At 31.6% G+C, this 19,667-nt stretch overlaps 1 protein-coding gene across 1 annotated transcript in view; it reads left to right on the top strand.

Moving 5' to 3' along the window:
- Positions 1–19,667, top strand: part of TECRL (trans-2,3-enoyl-CoA reductase like) — an 80,524-nt gene that overhangs the window by 45,965 nt on the left and 14,892 nt on the right. Inside the window, exons 3-5 of the mRNA XM_033106585.1 lie at positions 2,508–2,552; positions 8,067–8,170; positions 15,561–15,676. Coding sequence (XP_032962476.1) covers positions 2,508–2,552; positions 8,067–8,170; positions 15,561–15,676 — 265 coding nt within the window. The remainder of the gene's footprint in view (positions 1–2,507; positions 2,553–8,066; positions 8,171–15,560; positions 15,677–19,667) is intronic.

Below are 19,667 nucleotides of genomic sequence, written 5' to 3'. Positions count from 1 at the left end.
TTTCCTTTCTTAAAATGTGTGCATATATATATATATGCATTCTCTGTATATTTGAATTACATGAAGACATTACTTATTTAGGAAGTTATTATATAGTGATATGAACACTTCCAAGTATCAAGAAAAGAACTCTAAGGCATAGTTAGAATATGATAAGTGCTACACAAATCAAGTGCTGCATCTTAAATAATTTTATATAGTGTCAGACGCATTAGATCTACTAAATAGTTTTAATTCAGCTGTGAACCAGTTGTTTAAGCTCAATTTACTCAGCATTATAAATAATCTTTTAGACTATTTATACATGCTAAAAATTGTCATGCAACATGTGTCCTTTATCTTTTATAAACTGTCTATTTTTCTGCTATTCTTCTAGCCTACTCTACCTCACTCCAAAAAGTACACAACACTTCAGAAAAATGTATCTGTGTTCTTTTAAAGGACGACTGAAACTACTTTAAAGATTTAAGATAAGCAGTTAGTAAGTCTTTTTCACTAGGACACAATGTTCAAAAATTACAACCTATAAATACCAAGTTATTTCATCAGTATATTTATAGTTTATCCATGTTGATAGAATTGGAAGAAGTTAGAGCTTCTAACTTCTCTGTTTTATCACTGTGGATTCTGCCAATATTCACTCACATAGTTCATATATATATTTACTTCCTTAAAATGATGCAATTAGTTCTGCATTAACATTTCCGTCATGAAAGGCATTATAAAGCACTAGTGAGGGTGATGTCTTACATGGATATTATTAGAAGGGTCAGAACATGCCAGCTCATGTACAATAATCACAGGTGCTCAATGGCTGTCAAATATAAACAGATTCTCGTAGGTTTATTTTTTCCAATAAACATAGTTGGAAACTTAATTGCAACAACATGGGTGGATCTTGAGATTATTATGCTGAGCTAAAAATATCAGACAGAAAAAGTCAAGAACCATATGATTTCACTGATATGTGGTATATAAAACTGAAAACAACAGAAGAACAAGACAAACAAATGAAGAAACAAAAACTGATAGACACAGACAATAGTTTAGTGGTTACCAGAGGGTAAGTGGGGAAAGGGGTGGTAGGTGAGGGTAATGGGGATCCAATATATGATGATGGAAAGAGAACTGACTCTGGGTGGTGAACACACAATGTGACATATAGATGATATATTACAGAATTGTACACCTGAAATCTATGTAACTTTACTAACAATTGTCACCCCAATAAACTTTAATTAAAAAGAAAACAAAAGAAAACAAACAAAACAAAACTGTATATGTCTCCATTATATTCATTTCCACTATATTTTCTTTGGCAGATTTTTACTATGAGTAATAAGGGTAGCTATTTTTAAATATTTTTCATCAAATAATGTTAGCATACATTCCAGAACAGCAAATGGTTATATAAACAATAATTGTATTAGTAAATACAAAAACAAAATAAAAATAGTGTCTTTATCTGAATATTTTCTAATTTAAAAAATCAAATGTCAGAGTTAAATGTTTGTGCCTTCCTCATTTGCCATGCTATTACTAAATTTTGTTTATATGTAATCCTAAATAGCTTTTAACTTGTGATGACAGTTTTTGACTTGTGAGTTATTTGTCCATTGGAAGTTACATGTATAAGTTGTTTTTTTGTTGACTATCTATTGCCATAGTCTAGTTATATCACATTATTATCACTCCTTAAAAAATAATGACACTTTAAAAAATCGTGTTTTGAAAAAAAATAATTATGAAATATTCCTTGCACAATACTCTTCTTTTAATTTATTATTTAGCAAGTTAATTTGCTTAAAATTGGACCTCAAATTTAAGAATTAGATTTTCAGTAAAGACTTTAAGATAATAACCCATAATTCATTTTAAAAGACTTATACTCTGGTAATTGTGAACCAACATTTTTATCATGGCAGTTTATAATAAAGATGTTTTGATTTTCCTATCCAGATAGAATTATTTAGCAATCTATTTATTCCTAATGATAGTATAAGTAGAAGATGGCAAAGGAATGTTTGTACTATGATCAATACGCCTGTAATATTAAAAGTCAATAATACATATTATTCTGATAGAGTGCTTTATTACTGATAGGAAAATAACCCACTTTCACATGTCTATATTAAATACATTTTGCAGGACAGCAAATTCTCCAGTTTTAAATGAAGTTACCTAACCTTTTTAGCTGAAGAACAACTTGCAAAAAGTACACAAGTCATAGTTCACATACCTTGGTATATGTCCACAAATTGAATGCAGTTGCAGATCAAAAAGCAGAAAATTACCACCCCAAAACTCCCATCGGACTTTATTTCAGAACTATCCACCTCCGCCCTTCTGCACCCTACCAAGGGTAAACGCTATCTCTATTTCTGATACTGGATAACCATTTTATTCACTTCCTAATACCTAATTTGTCTTCCAATGAAAACCAGTACATTTTAAAATATGTTTACTCTTGTGCTGACAATTAAGTGATATTATTTTTCATTGAATAGATCCAAAATGGTACCCTTCCCGAGTCGGCCTGCAGCTAGAATGTGGTAAGAACTTTTGCTGATCTATTTACTTAATTTGGAATCCTTTTTTCTGTCTCCAATAGCTAATACTTATTTATAATTTACTACATGGCAGTCACTGTAATAAATGCTCTAACGATATTATCTCATGTGATACTCTCAACAAGCTATTGCTCCACTTTTATGGATGAAGAATTTTAGTCTCAAAGGGAGATAATTTTCGCCATTCACTGTCAGTGCATATGGGAGGCAGGATCTGAACTTACATCTTTCTATCTCTAAAGCTATTACCGCTCATTCTTCTGCCTTCTAATATATTCTCAGGGATCCAACTTCTCTCTCTCAATCTCTCTCTCTCTCTCTCTCTCTCTCTCTCTCTCTCTCTCTCTCTCTCTCTCTCTCTCTCTCTCTCTCTCTCTCTCTCGCTGTTCTAAAGCAGAATAAGTGAGGTAAGGAGGAGCAGATACAGATGAATTATAGGGAAAAGCATTATATCCATCATGAAGCTTCAAGTTTCTCAAAATATCAAACCTTAACTTCCATTCAGAAAATTAATAGATAGATATACTTAAAAATGTGTCCTGCTAAGAATCATTGCTATTGATATTGGATCAACTTGACCTTGAATTTGGATTTGTTAAATAAAGGCTGTGGGGAAGAATGTAAATGTTGGAGGAATACTAAGTCAAAGTCCGTAATAGTAAATCTACAAGAAGCATCTATTAAGGAATTTCAATCTCTTATTGTTTCTATACAATAGTAAACTGTATTTTTTCTGGTGCTTTTTTTTAATATTAAGGCTTTCATTTTTCAAATATCATATTCATATAAAGAAACATGATGATTTCCTTATATCTAAGATGTGCTAGCTCTAACTGCTTGCTGTCTTAAACATTTGATCTTTCTCTGAGAGCTCTATGTCACAAAACATAGGAATCCATGGCATTTTTAAAAGTCACACTTTTTTGATGATCTCAAATTCTTCCAAGTTCAAATGTTCAAGACAAATTCCCATCTGGCTAGAGTTTAAAATAGAAGAATCATTGTCTTGTTTATTTTTGTCTCTGTGTAGCCTAGTATATGCCAGGCACATAAATGCCTTTCAACACATGGATGCTGAAATAACATAACATGAAATAGGGGTATCATTTTCTGAATTTGACTCATATAAAGAAGTCTTAGAATGCCACAGGCATCAATGTCAAATGTAATTTCAATTTGAAAGCTATTATTATGAACTGGGGAAATTTCTGTTAGTTCAACCTTTCTGGTAAATGTGAATTTTTACTTTCGTTTCACATTTATTTACCTGGTTATATGTACCAGGGTGTGGTCGAATAAATTATACCAAAGTGTCCTTGGGGAGAAATGTGATGATGTATTTGAAAAAAAGAGTTAATTAATATAGTAAGATAAGCAGGGTATGGTGCAAAGAAGAGGTTATTTGGAGTACCTCAGGACTTTAAACCTGACTCTTGTACTTACCTATTTATAGGATCTTCTTTTATAAAATAGAGGCAATAAAGACCCTAAGTTATTTTTTGTAAATATTAAATATGATTATGCTTATAAAATAGTATAATGATTTGCATATGGTAGATGTTTTATCAATCATAGTTACAACTATAAATACAGTTATACTATTAAAGAAAAAAAGACTCAACTCCAAAGACAAAGCAAGGACTAAATGTTTACAGATGTTTGCTGTCAGAATATATTTGTCAGAATGGTTATACTATGAGGAATGACATGTGGATTTAGAGTGTTTTACAATTTCCTCACACAAAAGACATGATTAAAACATAAATAAAATAACAAGCATTGATTTTTATGGGAAAAATAACAAACATTTGTTGAGCTCAATGGTTCTGCTGAGCTGGACTAGAACTGGCCTTAGGTGGTAGGCTTACTCATGCACCTGTGGTCAGCTGGTGGATGGTTGGAGACTGATTGGTCTAGGATGATCACAATTGCAACCACTCTTCTCTGTTCCATTTGGTCTCTCCTGCTCCAGCAGAATATTCTGAGCTTGTTCTCATTGTGAAATCAGAGGTGTAAACAAATGAGCACACGTACTCAAGAATTCCTGAGGCCCAGGCTTCAAACTAGCATTTGATCCCTTGGCTTGCATTCTGTTTGCCAAAGTAAATCACTAGGCTAGCCCATATTCAAAGGGTAGGGGAATAGACCCCAATTTTAACAGGAGGAACTAAAAGTCATATTGTAAATTATATGGCTATGGTAATTGTGAAGAATTGGAGCCATTATTGCACTAAGTCTGTCATACGCACTGGTTACTATGATGTGTTCTCTCTTCCTAGATTAATTACCAGGACTTCATAATGTATTGGAAGTACAAGATTGAATTTCTAATTCTTAGAATCATAGCATTTCTACAATAGAAAGGTAAAACATGGGTAGAGTTGGCCCTTCTCTTCCCATCACAGTTTGCAAACATCCACACCCTTTATTATCACAAATTTAGCAGCTCAAAATAACATTCACTTATTAGCTTGAAGATACAATATGGCTGGGTCTTCTGCTCAATAATCTTTGCTGTATATTTCTCTTCCTACTTCAAAATCCCAGAGTGCTAGACAGCTCAATCTCAGTTTCCCTTATCTTTTTAAACAGGATACATAAATAATCTTATCAAGCCCTATGGTTTTAAATGTTAATGACTTTCAAATGTCTATAGATATATTTACCCAACTACCTACTTGACAGTTCCCACTTGAATGTCTCATAGATATCACACACTTAACATACCCTGGTAGAAATCTTAATTTTCACCTACAAATTCTGCTCTTTCCTCATTGTTCAGGCCAGAAATCTAAGACCAATCTTTATCTTACTGAATCTTCTCTTCTTAAGATGAACCCACTCTATGTTAAATTATATATGGATTGATGCATTTTTAATGTTTCCACCACTGCCATCTTAATCCAAACAAATATCATTCCCTACTTGATGAATTTAGAGCTCCTCCTATATAATTTCTTTCCTTCCTTTTTTCCCATTTTCCATACAGTATCCATAGTGATCTTTTTTTTTTTTAATAAAACATTTTTTTTTTTAATTTCTTGTAGTGGAGGCTATTTTTCTTTTTAATGGAATAGTCCATGGAAGCCTTTATCTGTAGCACAAGAAGCTTCTGTGTCTGGAAAGAGGGTTAGGATCCAGAGTCCGGGCTATTCTTTCTTCCCTTCTGATTCCCACAGTGATCAACAAAGCATCCTTGTGGGGAACCTGGGAAAACCTGGAACATGATTTTGGAAAGGTTGGTGGATGGTTTCCAGGGTCATTTCTAGTGATTTTGCTCTCTGAGGCAATTCAGTGGTATCAGCCAAGCCATAAGAATGTCTACATTAAGATCTTATGGAAGGCCAATCACATGTAACTTTTTTTTCCAGATGATACTTTAAGAGGGACAGAATGAGGGAAGGAGTTGTTCATCTGGGAATGTCTAAATGTTCCCTTATTTTTAGAGGATGGTTTCACAGGATATAGAATTCTTTTTTTTTTTTTTTTTTTAGCACTTTGATTACATCATCCCACTATCTTCTGGTCACCATGGTTTCTAATGACAAATCAGCCTATAATTCTTATTGAAGATCCTTTGTATGTGATTGCTTCTTATCTATTGCTGCTTTTAAGAGTCTGTCTTTGATTTTTGACAGTTTAGTTATTTTGTGTCTGAGCTTGTGTTTCTGAGTTTATCTTTCTTGGAACTTATTGAACTTCTTAGATACACTTTTAAGGCATTAGTTTTTCAAATGTATCCAATGTCTGGGCTTTCTCAAGGATAGTCTTTATTGCATACCCTTTCTTCAACATAGTATATGGGCTAGAGCAAAAGCTTAAAAGGGAATCTGTGGAATAAGAAGTCCAAAGGGGCTTTGAAAAGTACTGACATATTCCACAGAATCTAGGAAGTCATGCATGTGCACATGCTCAGGGATATATAACTACTCAAGAAATACAGAAGAGGCCCTAAGCTCTTACATCCGGATAGTTTTGATTTTTAGCAGAAGCAGGAGAAGCAGAAGGCTAAGTCAGGGTTGTTAACTGCTGGCAGAGTGAAAAAGGTGTGCCCCAACATGTACACAGAGCTCTCAGTAACAATGAAGACTTGTGGGGTCTAATAACTTAAGGAAATCTCTATCTAATTATTATCTAACAACCAATTTAACTAAGAAGAGATTTTAGTGGCTAAGCAACAAAAAATTAACTCAGAAATTTCACTAAAAAAATAAACAATAACAAACCCTGAGTAGGGGGGAGAATCTGATTTACAGTTGTCACATTTATTTAAAATATCCAATTTAAAAAAAAAAAAAAAAAGCATGAGACATACAGAGATGCAGAGTGATCTTTCAAAAAGGTAAATCATGCCTTTCCCCTGGTGCTTTGCAACACTCACTGGAAGCATTTTTACCCCAATAAATTTATCCTGCCATAAAATCATTCAGAGTACAGTTGAAATGTAAGTCTACTGACACCCAAAGTTATACTGTAAAAGGGTAAAAATCATATTATCATCTCAATAGATGCAGAAAAAGCACTAGACAAGATACAACACCTCTTTATGATTAAAACACTTAATAAAATGGGTACAGAAGGAAAGTACCTCAACATAATAAAGGCCACGTATGACAAAACCTCAGCAGTATGGAGGTTCCACAAAAAATTAAGAATAGAATTACCGTATGACCCAGCAATCCGTCTGCTGGGTATATACTCAAAAAATCTGAAAAATTTTATCAGTAAAAATTTATGTACCCTTATGTTCACTGAAGCATTATTCACAGTAACCAATACATGGAAACAGCTGGTGTCCTTTGATAGATGATTGGATAAAGAAGATGTGGCATATATGCCATTTGTGACAACTTGGATGGATCTTGAGATTATTATGCTAAGCAAAATAAGTCAGACAGAGAAAGTCGAGAACCATATGACTTCACTGATGTGTGGTATATAAAACTGAAAGCAACAAAGGAACGAGACAAATAAAGAAAGAAAAACTCATAGACACAGACAACATTTTAGCGGTTCCAAGGGTTAAATATATGGTGACTGAAGGAGAACTGACTGGGTGGCAAACACACAATACAATAAATAGATGATGTAGTATAGAATTGTACACTTGAAACATAGGTAATTTTACTAACTAATGCTACCCCCAATAAACATAATAAATTTTTTTTAAAAATTTCAAACAAATTTGAACCAAAAAAAGTTACTTTGTATTGTATTTGATCATAATTGTCTAATGTTACATTTTCTTAGAAAATAATAGGATAGTAGCTAGGGGTAATATGTACTTTAGATATTATTGTAAAACTACTATGCATTTGAAAATTTGGTAGACATTTTAGAAAATTGACTTGTTCATAATTTATTTTACTTTAAAGTTATATTATACATGAAATTTTTATGTGAAATTAATCCTTAGCTTTCACTGGTTTCACATTAAAAATTATTTATCATTATGTCCTGAAATTGTATTGAAATAATATTTCTTTATGATTTAAGGTGGACCTTTTTTGAAGGATTACATAACCATTCAAAGTGTTGCTGCTTCCTCTATTGTCACACTCTATTTTACAGACCTCGGTCAACAGGTCAGTTGGACTACAGTAAGTATCAATTTGAAATGCAACATACATGTCCCACATTTTGATGTGAATAATTTGTTGACATAGAGGACAAATACTGTCAAATAAATTCATAGTGAAAAAAATATTGTACTGAATGGTATTTAGAATTTTACATTGTTACTATGATCAGTGGCCAAAATTTCATTCAATAATTGTATTGATGGAAATACACAGTTTAAGAAAGGAAGATTTTTTTTAAAAATGTCAGTCTGTCCTATGACTTTTCTCCCCATTTCTACTTACCCTATGTCTTGTCAGTTAAATGGTATTTTTTTTTTAGTTTTTATTTCTAGAAACCTGGGATAATGAAGAACTTTTCACATTGGAAAGAGGGGAAATAAAAATGTTCAACAAAAAAATGTTCTAAGTCAGGGGGAGGACAGTTTAGAAACAGAGTGAAGTAGTGAGAATTCTTTGATGGGTGCGTGGACAGGGTGGTGGTGGTGTTCTTTTGGTTCTACTTGGAGGAGGAGCTTTCAAAAGAGTAGTGACAACTGAATCCAACGGCATTAGAAGAATGGCAAGTACATTAAAAGACATGGAGGACTAAAAAACAGAGAACATACTTGATATTAATTCAAAAGTATTGAACTATTCATGAGTAATGGAAAAGATAGGGTAGCTTTAGTAGCAAGAGGAAATACTATGATAATTAGTGAAAGAAACAATGAAATTGTTAATCTGACATATAATTTTGACACTGATATACAAAGAATAATGCAATTGTTCTACTTTTCAATTAAATTGAACTTATTTATATTGTTTAGATTTTTAAATATTTTTGGAATACATTCTATTACATATGTGATTCCATTTGGAATGTGATTCCATTTCATTTGTTATGTGATTATACATTTAATATTTTCAATTTAAAATTGCTTTCCTGTTTCCATTAATGATCAATGCTATCATCCTTACTGCTTTATTTTCCCTTTATAAACAATCTATTTTTAAAATTATTATACACACAAGATAATTCAGGCATTATTATTTAATTCTTGAGAAGAGTAATTCAAGTTTATATCCGTTAGTTAAAATACAGTCACACCCTTTACTTTTTCCTTTAACATATATTATCTCCTTTCACTTAAATAATTATATTTATTTTATCTTTTTTGGTTAAACAGTTGCTTCAGTTTCCATAGTTTGTTGAGCTTTTGAGTACTAATTAGCTGCACTAAAAACTGCATCTATGACATTCACAATCCTTGTGAGGTGTATTAGAATGTTCACAAAACAACCTATTAATGCAGGCATTGTGTAAGAAAAACATTTAATACTTAAATGTGATATCTACAGACTTTTGCTAAGAGAGATTTTAGACAAGCAGATTTTGGTCTTCAAAGGTTAAAATATTCAGTGTTTGTCCACATTTATGATGAAAAGGGAATTCTGTCTACAGAAGTTTTGTCAGGGTGAGCGGCATTAACTGTGAGTTCATTAGAAATTCCAGCTGCATCATTTGGATAAGCACTGAGGAGAAAAAGTGCTAAGGTGGAATTCTATGACAATTGTACTAGAAATTATAGCTTACTTGAGAGGAAAGTCATTTAGGTGACAAAGAGAACTCTGCAAATAAACTGGATATTTTTAAGCTAACCCTATGGTTCACACAGTCTTCTGTAGCAAATGAGTTGTTCTATTAAATGCTAAAAATATGCACATTCCATGGCAATCACAACCACTTTATATCAACTGAATTATACAATAAAAGCAATATATTATCACACATAACATTCTTGTACTTATAAAATATTAAAATGTGCTCCTATAATAAAAGTATTATCATAGTTTTTTTTTCTTTTTAGAAACAATCCCTTTAATTTAGAAAAGTCAAAATTAAGATCTTAATAATATTTTACATCAAGTAAGAATGTCTTGTCACAGAATATTAAGAAATTTCTTGCCTCATTGAACTTATTGAAAGACTTAGGAGAAAGGATTAATATAATATGATAGCCATCCTCATTATATAAATCTTATTAACTAGACTAAAGATGTTCGTTTTTCACCATTTTTACATTCATTCATGTGTATGTGTAGTTCTATGCAATTTATCTCAAAGATTTATGTATCTCCCACCAAAATCAGATACAGAATTGTTCCATCCCCACAAAGGAACTCTCTCATGTTACCCCCTATATTCACTCACTTTCTTCCCTATGCTGGGGCAACCACCAATCTGTTCATCCCTATATTTTTGTCATGTCGCAAATGCTATATAAATAAAACTAAACAGTTTAGTTTTTTTTGAGATTGATATGTATTTTTCTGTGAGCATAGTGCCTTTGGGAACCATCCAAGTTGTTTTATGTGTCAATACTCAGCTCCTTTTTATTGGTTAATAGTATTCAGTTGCATGGATGTAGCAGAGTTTGTTTCACCATTCATACATTGACTGACAGGGTGGCTGTCAGTATTTTGCTATTACAAATGATGCTGCCATCTGTTATTGTAGAGGTATTTGTGTGAACATAAGTTTTTATTTACCTGGGACACAATGTTGAGTTTCAAGAGTATAATTTCTGTTCTGGATACAAGTCCTTTGATACGTGGTTTATGAAAATTTTCTCTCACTTTTTAATTTGTGTTTTCATTGTCTTAACAGGATGTTTTTGTTGTTGTGCAAAAAGTTTTCAACTTTAATGAAGTTTAATTTATTGATTTTTTTCTTAAGGATCTTGCCTTTGTTAGCACATGTAAAAACCCTTGCTTAGTGCTGGATCTGGGAGGTTTTTCTCCTGTTTTCATCCAATACTTAATAGTTTTATATTTTACATTTTAATCATAACCTATTTTTATGTAAGGGATTATCTATTTTTTTATTGCCAAAGAATATTTTCTTCAATTTTCCTCATGTGTTCTACAATTCATTTTCTGTTTTTTTTTCTTGCCTCATTTTGGATTAATTGTCATACTTTCTTATCTATTAGCCTATTATTCTGATAGTTATATCTTCTTTTTTTAGTAACTCTAAGGGTTACCCAAGAGATTGCAATGTACATCTTAAAATATTAAACACTAATTTAAATTGCTTAATTTAAGTTTACTAATGTGAAGATACTTCATAGATAGTTGAGTGACTAACATATTTGAGCTCCTCCTGACTCATCTTTTATTGTTGTGGTATATTTTATTTTTCTATATTTCTAATGCAAATTCACTAGTATAATTTTATATGGCCAACATTTTTTTAGATTTATCATTTTTTATTTCAATTTAGTTCTTCCTTTTAATGCTGAGCTTTCATCTGGTAAAATTATCCTTCTTCCTGATGAACACCTTTAGTGCTTTATTGTAGTCTGCTATTGATGAATTCTCTCAATTTTGTTCATGTTAAAATTTATTTATTTAACTTTCATTCTTGGAGAATATTTTTGCAGAAAAAAATAATACCATGTTAGCAGTAGTTATTGGCTTCACTTCACAAAATTGTATTATGATTTTTGAATCCTATTGTTTCTGTTGAAAAATCCACTATATTCCTTTGAAATTAATGTGTCTTTTCTCTGATTTTACAACTTTCTCTTGCTTGATTATCAGCAGTTGGACTAAGATGCACACAGTTATGATTATGTTTCTATTTATATTAATTTGAGTTTATAGTATAATCTGAGTCGGATATCTGTATATCTCTCTATATATAAATTTATATATTTAATTTGGAAACAAAATAGACTATCTCTTCACCTTTTGATTCTCCATTAGTCTCTTTGTATTCTCCTTTGGGTCTCATATTACATTTCTATATTTTTTTGTTTTAAGGTTTTCAAATATTTGCTGAAATTCTCAACCTTATCTTTAACTTATTTAGACATATAAAATACAGTGTCTAAAAGTATGCATCTGTTCATTCTGTTAGGTCAATCTTCATTTCATCTATTTTAAATGTCGGCTGTTTCCCTAGGTTTTGGTCACAAAATATCTTTACTCTTTGTATACTTGCATGTTTCTGCCTTAGTGCAGGACAATTCATGTAAAAAATTTAAAAAATAACATGAGGCTTAGAATAATGTTATGTTCTTTCAAAGATAATTTATCAGCCTGCAGATGGACTAAGGGCATTATAGGGTTACTAGTCATCTTAATCCAATCAGTGATTGAAACAATTTAAAGCTGAGCTTCAGTACCTGTGAAGATAGATCGATTTCTGATTCATTTTCACTCCTAGGGTGTAACTCCTAACCCAAATTCTGTAGGTTATATAAGGCTACCTTCATCTTTGAAAGATATCAAGCAACTGTTTTTGTCCTTCTATTCTCAAGCACCCACAGAAGATTTGGTTTTCTTGTCCGGCTCTTATCAGCTTCATATCCCAGATTCAAGCACTACTCAAAAGCCTCATTTAAAAAAAAATCTTCATTTGTTTGTCTTGTTCTTTTGTTGTCTTGTTATTCTGTTGTTTTCAGTTTTATATACCACATATCAATGAAATCATATGGATCTCGACTTTTTCTGTCTGACTTATTTAAAAACTCATAGACACAGACAATAGTTTAGTGGTTACCAGAGGGTAAGGGTGGAGGAGGATGGTATATGAGGGTAAAGGGGATCCAATATATGGTGATGGAAGGAGAGCTGACTCTGGGTGGTGAACACACAATGTGATACATAGATGATGTATTACAGAATTGTACATCTGAAATCTATGTAACATTACTAATAATTGTGACTCCAATAAACTTTAACAAAAAAATGCTATTTAAAAAAAAATCTTAACTTTCTCATTCTTCAATGACAGTAGTTCTTTGAAGCCTGAAAAGCATTTTACTCAATTTTTCTTTCTGATCTCATTAGGATGGTTTATTTGAAAAACTTGGAATAGAATTCTTCATTATATGTTAATTATATAATGGTTAGACTAAACAAACACAAAAATCCTTCTACTATCAGATTAGCTTCAATACTACTTGACTACAAAATGATTATTACTATTAGAAAGTGCTTTCATCATTTTATTTAGTAGCTCTCCTATCTTTAGAAGATTAAAGTTGGCACTGCTTTATTTTTGTTGGTAATTTTCAACAACTGTGAAATGTGCAATTCATTTTGTTCTCAATTGTCAATTGTAATTTTAGGAACAAGTAAAGCCAATATCACCCTAATAATGAAAGGATTAATATATATATATTTTTTCCAATAAAGAATGAAATGCCTTAAGCACAGTCTAAGCACAAAGGTGCTGTTCAATTCATGATCGCAGTTGCACAATTTAATTTTAATTTTCTAAAATAGCTTATTGCTTTCTTCTGTTTTGCAATTTAGACATATACCAACTGGAATATGCCACAGAAGTTCCAAAAAAATCCCAATTACCTAGCTTGCTTAGTGGAAGTAGTGAATTTTACATTTAATGCAACACATTAGTTCAATACAGAGAACTTTCCATAAAAGGAAAGCATGAAAGTAATTTGATATTGGAAATAAACTGGAATTTAAAAGTATTATATATCTTCAAAGTAAAAAAAAAAGTGTATCTGCTTATTTTGATTATAGAATCTCTACTAATTTTTTTTATTATAATGGAGTTCCTAATCTTTGTAAATTTGTCTGATTTGCTTAGGTTTATACCTGGCATATTTGCTTGTTATTTTGGTTTTGGTTTTTCTCTCTGTTTTTGAAAAAGAGTAATTCCTTTTTTAGAAGGCTGTCATTAATATTTGTCAATCTGACCCTTCTTTTTATTTATTCAGAAACTATTTTCTGATTATGTTTCACGTTTGTTTATTAAAACACCTGCCCTACTTTCTTCTGTTTACACCCAAATGAACTTTTTTTTTCTTTTTTCCTTTTTTTTTTTTTTTTTTTTTATAAATGCATTGTCTGAAAGTTATTTCTTATCATTTTCTAGTGCTTTCAGGTTAGAATCTATTCTTCATACTTGGGTACTGTTTTAACTCTCCTGTTTCAGCATGAACGATATTTTTGATAAAATATTGGGTCTCCTAGAACATATTACTATAAACTAGCAGTCTCTCTCAATTTATTTTTAGGAGTTGATGGAGATAAGATTGTAGTTTAATTTCCTCTGATCCAAAGAAACTTTATATTTGTAATAGCATTTTTATGAACTTAATAAAAAGTGATGTTTGGCCAGGTTAACTATTATTCACAACATTTTTCACATCTTATATAATAATAAAAAAATTTACTCAAATTTGGCTTGACTAGATCAGATGGCATTAAATAAATATTTTAAACTTTTTGTTGTAATAAAACAATCACTCTCTTTATTATTCTAGCATATTAATGATACTTTATTAGTAGGCATTCAAAATTGGTATTTTTCTTTATATATAAATAATCAGGCATGTTATCTCCATAAATTAATATAGTCTCTCAGTAAAAAGATCACTTTTACACTGAATTTATCAGATGTTGCATTGCTTTTACCCTCACATACAGATAATAAGTATGGTTAGAAGGAAGAATTATAACTTAAGAAGCCTACATATATAAATGACAATATGTGAGTACATATATACATATATATGGTTACATATATATGTGCATATATACATAAAACTATGCATACTTTCTAATGAATGGGCATACCTGTATATTTGAGAAAAACGTGCAGCTCTACATTTTCTTCCTTAGAAAATGATGAAAATCGGTGAAGACAAAGTAGTAATGGCAGTTGAATTTATCATTGTAATGTATGTATCCTTTCTGTTTTCCTTGAATGCTCAGAGGTAAATTACTTTCCCTTCTCTGTCTGAAAATTCCAGAGAATAACTTTAACTTGGTTTTAGCATCAAAATAAAACCAAATAATGGACAGTTACCAGAGTCAAAAACTATCTGAAACCTGTCAGCTGAATAATCTTTTTGGTCTTGTTTCCAATGCTCTTTCCAAATCTTATGATTGTCTCTCTATAAATCAGATATTTCTCTCCACATATATGATGGCCTCTCAGCTCCAGAATCCAGAGGACAACCTTTTAATTACCCGCTCAGATTCATTAAAAATAAAGTCTCAAATTTCCAAAAGAAAGGACTAAATTATTTCAATTTGAATCAGGATCAAATCATTCAGTGACCACGGGGACAGTTCCCATAGAAAATGGAGTATGCATGTGGCTGGGGAGACACACAGAAATATGTTTATAAGAGTTTGGTAGTTAAATAGAAACCCCTTGTTCTATTTATGAAGAAATCATTATAGTAAGTTTAATATTTATTTTTATTTTAAATTATATTTATAATTGTCCTCTTTATCTCTTGGCTCGTTTGTCCAGGGAAGACTTCTTGTTATTTTATTAGTACAAAGTCTAACTCTTCTGAAAGTATATGCTTCACTGTCCATCTCACCAGTTCATACAACAGGCTAATTTATTGTTTAACCTAAATTACTTTCTTATTTTCAGGTATTTTTGGCTGAATACACAGGACCTCTGTTAATATATCTCCTCTTTTATTTGAGGATTCCATATATATATGACATGAAAGAGAGCTCTAGAAGAATACGCCACTCTGTGGTACAGTAAGTAATACACATAGTACATATAAAGAATTAAAGTGGAGATGAACCAGTATGCAGATATTATGTTAGTAAAGGGTGTTTATAAAACTAATGGATGTTAATAAAACTAGTTTATAAAACTAGAATGGATTCAATTTTAAGGAAATATGTTTTAGGTAACAACAAATAATGTATACACACTAACTTGTACATTTATAAACAGCTATTAGATATACTACCTTAAAATAGAGTTAATTTAAGTTTATAATAATTATAATTAACAAGAGAATTCTGGAAATTTAGAAAAAGAAGAAGCTTAAAATTATAAAGTGAGGCCATGTATAAGGCTCAAAATATAAATACTTCTTTAAAAGCATGGGCAACATTGCATAGGAAAGAAATAATGATGTAAATAATAAACAGGAAAAAAATATTTTGCAAGTTTCCTTTAGTAAGTCAAAATCCAAACTAAGATTTGACTTTGAAGTAAGACATAAACAAACAAACAAACAAACAAACAAACAAAAACTAGCACAGTTATAAAAAGTAGAATCTCTGTCTCTGTCTCTGTCTCTGTCTCTCCCCTCTCTCTCCATACCAAATTAAAGAGAAAGAGAATAATTCAAGATGATACATTGATCTGTAGGATTAGCAATAGGTACAAAATAAAAGAACCAGATGAAGTGACAAAATTCTAAGTGAATTAAGAAGCAAAATTTAAGTCTTAAGGACACTAGAAGACAGAGAATGATTTGATTCCTGACTTTGTCATCTCTAATTAAGCTTTTCCTAACCCTTAATGTCTGTACTCCAGCCACACTGACCTCTCTTATCCTTATACCTACCATGCTCCCTTTCACACAAGGGCACTTATATAGGCCGTCCCTCTTTCTCCATCCTCATTACCTCCTTATCTCTTATTCGAACTTCAAGTAGAACCTAAACATGTCTTACTCCGGGCAGTCATTGCTATTCCTCTCATGACAAATATGGTACTAAAATATGGTACTGTTCCTTTATACAATTTTTTACTTTAAAATCATATATTTATATAATAATTTGCTTGTGTCTCTATAGAGTTAAAGTTTTATAATGGATGCACTTTGACGTCCAATCTATCTTCACTGCTTAACACATTACCTGATTTACAGGGAATACTCAATATAAATGTTTTGAATGTTAAGATAGATGAACAAATTACACACATTGGTTTTTTACATTGGTTGCTTTTGGAATATAAAAGAGAAGAACCTGACCTTGATGGGAGTTCTGGGATGGCTTTTCTAAGAATGTTGCATTTGAATTATTTTCTTTTCTTTCTGGAGGGATGAGTCAGATGTTAAATTTGAGGAATCTTCATATGGAAAAATTCTGTGGTACAAAGCAGTTGGTGCATTGTTGGAGCATAACGAAAGCTAGTAGGGCAGAGACACAGACAAGCAAGGGCAGATTGGCCAGGTCAATACAGGGCAGGTTGTTCAGGGCCTTTTTGGCATTAACATCTGTCTTTCTTTTTCTCAAGTGAAGAGAATGCTCAATTCACTTAGAAAGAGTACAGGATGGAGAATTCATAAAGAGAATGTAATTGCACTCAATTTTTAGATAAAATATGTAACATATACGAGATGTATAGCACAGCATGAAAAAAAAAGAACATTTTTATTCCCAGTGGTATTCTCAAAGGAATTGACTGACAGTTGGTTACTATTCTTACATACAAACACAGTATGGTTTTATAACACCTCAGTGATAAATATTTTTTGCAACATAATTCCAAAATAGCAAATATTGTTAAGGTTATATGAAATCATTCCAGAACAGATTCACACAAATACACAAACTACTTCTGAAATTTGAATGTCTAGTATAGATTTATAAAATAATCACAAGTCTTCTAAGGCAATCCAATTTCAGGATGGATGATGTCATTTCTCAAGGTTAAAAATATAAAATTTAAAATGCTATATCCATTTGCCACATACTCCAATGTTAATTCTCCAAAAGTGCTTTGAATCAAATCAGAGAGTCAAAAGTATTGTTCAGCTAGGTTCAGATCTATATGTGACTCAACTGCCACAAAATTCTTTGGAATCTCTTGGAAACCTCTGTACACTAGAGCTCGGGTCAAATCTCCTGCAGGATCTCTATCCCTACCTGTAGTTAAAGGTGATCCACAGCCTGGTGTAACACAGATGTTCTTTATGCAGTTGACAGTATTTAAGATAGAAAATACATACTCAAAATTATCATGGTCCTTCCAATAGAGGGATTGAGTGAACTAGCTCTCTGGGGCTAAGACCTCACCTCCTTGGAGCTTCTAACTGCATCATCAGGGATGGAAAAGCAGCTAGAGATGGATACTTTAGAGAGGGATGGAAAAGCAGCTTACACTCAGCATTCAGTTTAATTATCTGCCTTAAATACAAGAGGATACTTCAGATATTAAGATACTTTATCCCTCTTTAGTTCACCCACCTCATTAACCCCACACTTTCAGGTTATCCTTCATCTCTCACACTCCATCTCAATAAACTCTCGTCCTCTATTTGTTGCCTTCTCCGAATCCTACCCCACTCCTGGAATCCTTCTATGGTGCCCTCTGCAATTCAAAGTTCATTATTAGCAAAATCTCTTATATCCTCAACTTTTCATCTGAATATTGCCTTTATATTCTTCATCAACAGTAACCTGATACACTGCCTCCCTTGCAGCTCTGTAAAGCTGAGACGTGTCTTCTTTCAAAGCCCTCACATCTTGAAACTCACTTAATAAAGGATAATATATTTTCAAATATTATAACTGGAGAAAATAGTTGAATCCAAGCCTATTTATGGATGTTCAGTTAGTTAAGTGCAGAATAGAGAGATGATATTTCAAAGGAAGTCAATCAAAATTAAATAAAATAGGAATATTTTGAAATGAAATCAAACTTAGCAAGTTGCCAATAATGTGCAAAGTAGCATGTATCCAAATGTAAAGCCATAACAGTATATGCTATTTTGGTCTCTATGCTCTCATAGTATAGCATAAAATAAGTAGGTGAACTAACTAATTTAGAGGTGTCATAGCTTGAAACAGAATTTCTCATTTAGGGCTCTTTTACATTGCTGGGCATAACCTAATTTTTCTGCTTTCTGACAAAATGGAAAACTTTATTACTCAGGTAATTATAGAAATATTTGTACAAAAAAAACCCAACAAGTTAGGACACAGACCAATTCCCTCATCAGTCTTTTGAACCCACAAGGCAACCTCCTATATCAGAACATTTGCTTTTGTTGGTCTTTCTGTCTAGAAAATTCACCCCCAGATATCCACACTATTTGTTCTCTCACATATTTCAGAAATTGTCTATTGTTCATAGATAAACACATCACATAAAACATGTCTCTCCGACATACGTGCACAATTATATATTTATGAATTAATCAACAATGATAAATTCCCTGATGACTTAGCCAGGTGGGTTTGTGTTTGTTTATTTGTTTGTTTTCCTTAAAGTCATTATTATTAATACCAGAAATAATTAATTCATTTATGTTAAAATAAACTCCCAGTGGAGACTCAATATTCATTTTACATAGAGTAAATTGCATGCTCAACCTTTATTGGTTGGATAATGCAATTTTTGATTCATATTGATTTTCTTGAATAGTAGCCAAAGTTTTTGAAATTTTATATTTTTACTTATATCAAAATAGGCACATATGTTTGTGGAAAATATTTTTTATATATATATAAAAGAAAATATACTTCTGGAAATCACATTTGATATTTACTTTTCAAATAGTATTTATATATAGTATAAATAGTATTTATATATAAATGACAAGTAGAGGTGGCAACATAGAACAACAGCAGCACAACACACAGAGACAAACAAAATTTTGGAATATGTTAGTTTGGTACAAACCAAATATAAACTAAACAAAACACAAGTTGTGTTGGCTTCATAGAAGATTAAATTCAAACTTTTAATTTATGGTACTTGCAAGGAACAACAAGATAATGA

The sequence above is a fragment of the Rhinolophus ferrumequinum genome, chromosome 5 (assembly GCF_004115265.2).
Source record: "Rhinolophus ferrumequinum isolate MPI-CBG mRhiFer1 chromosome 5, mRhiFer1_v1.p, whole genome shotgun sequence".
NCBI classification, from domain to species: domain Eukaryota; kingdom Metazoa; phylum Chordata; class Mammalia; order Chiroptera; family Rhinolophidae; genus Rhinolophus; species Rhinolophus ferrumequinum.
This window is presented reverse-complemented; position numbering and strand designations above follow the sequence as displayed.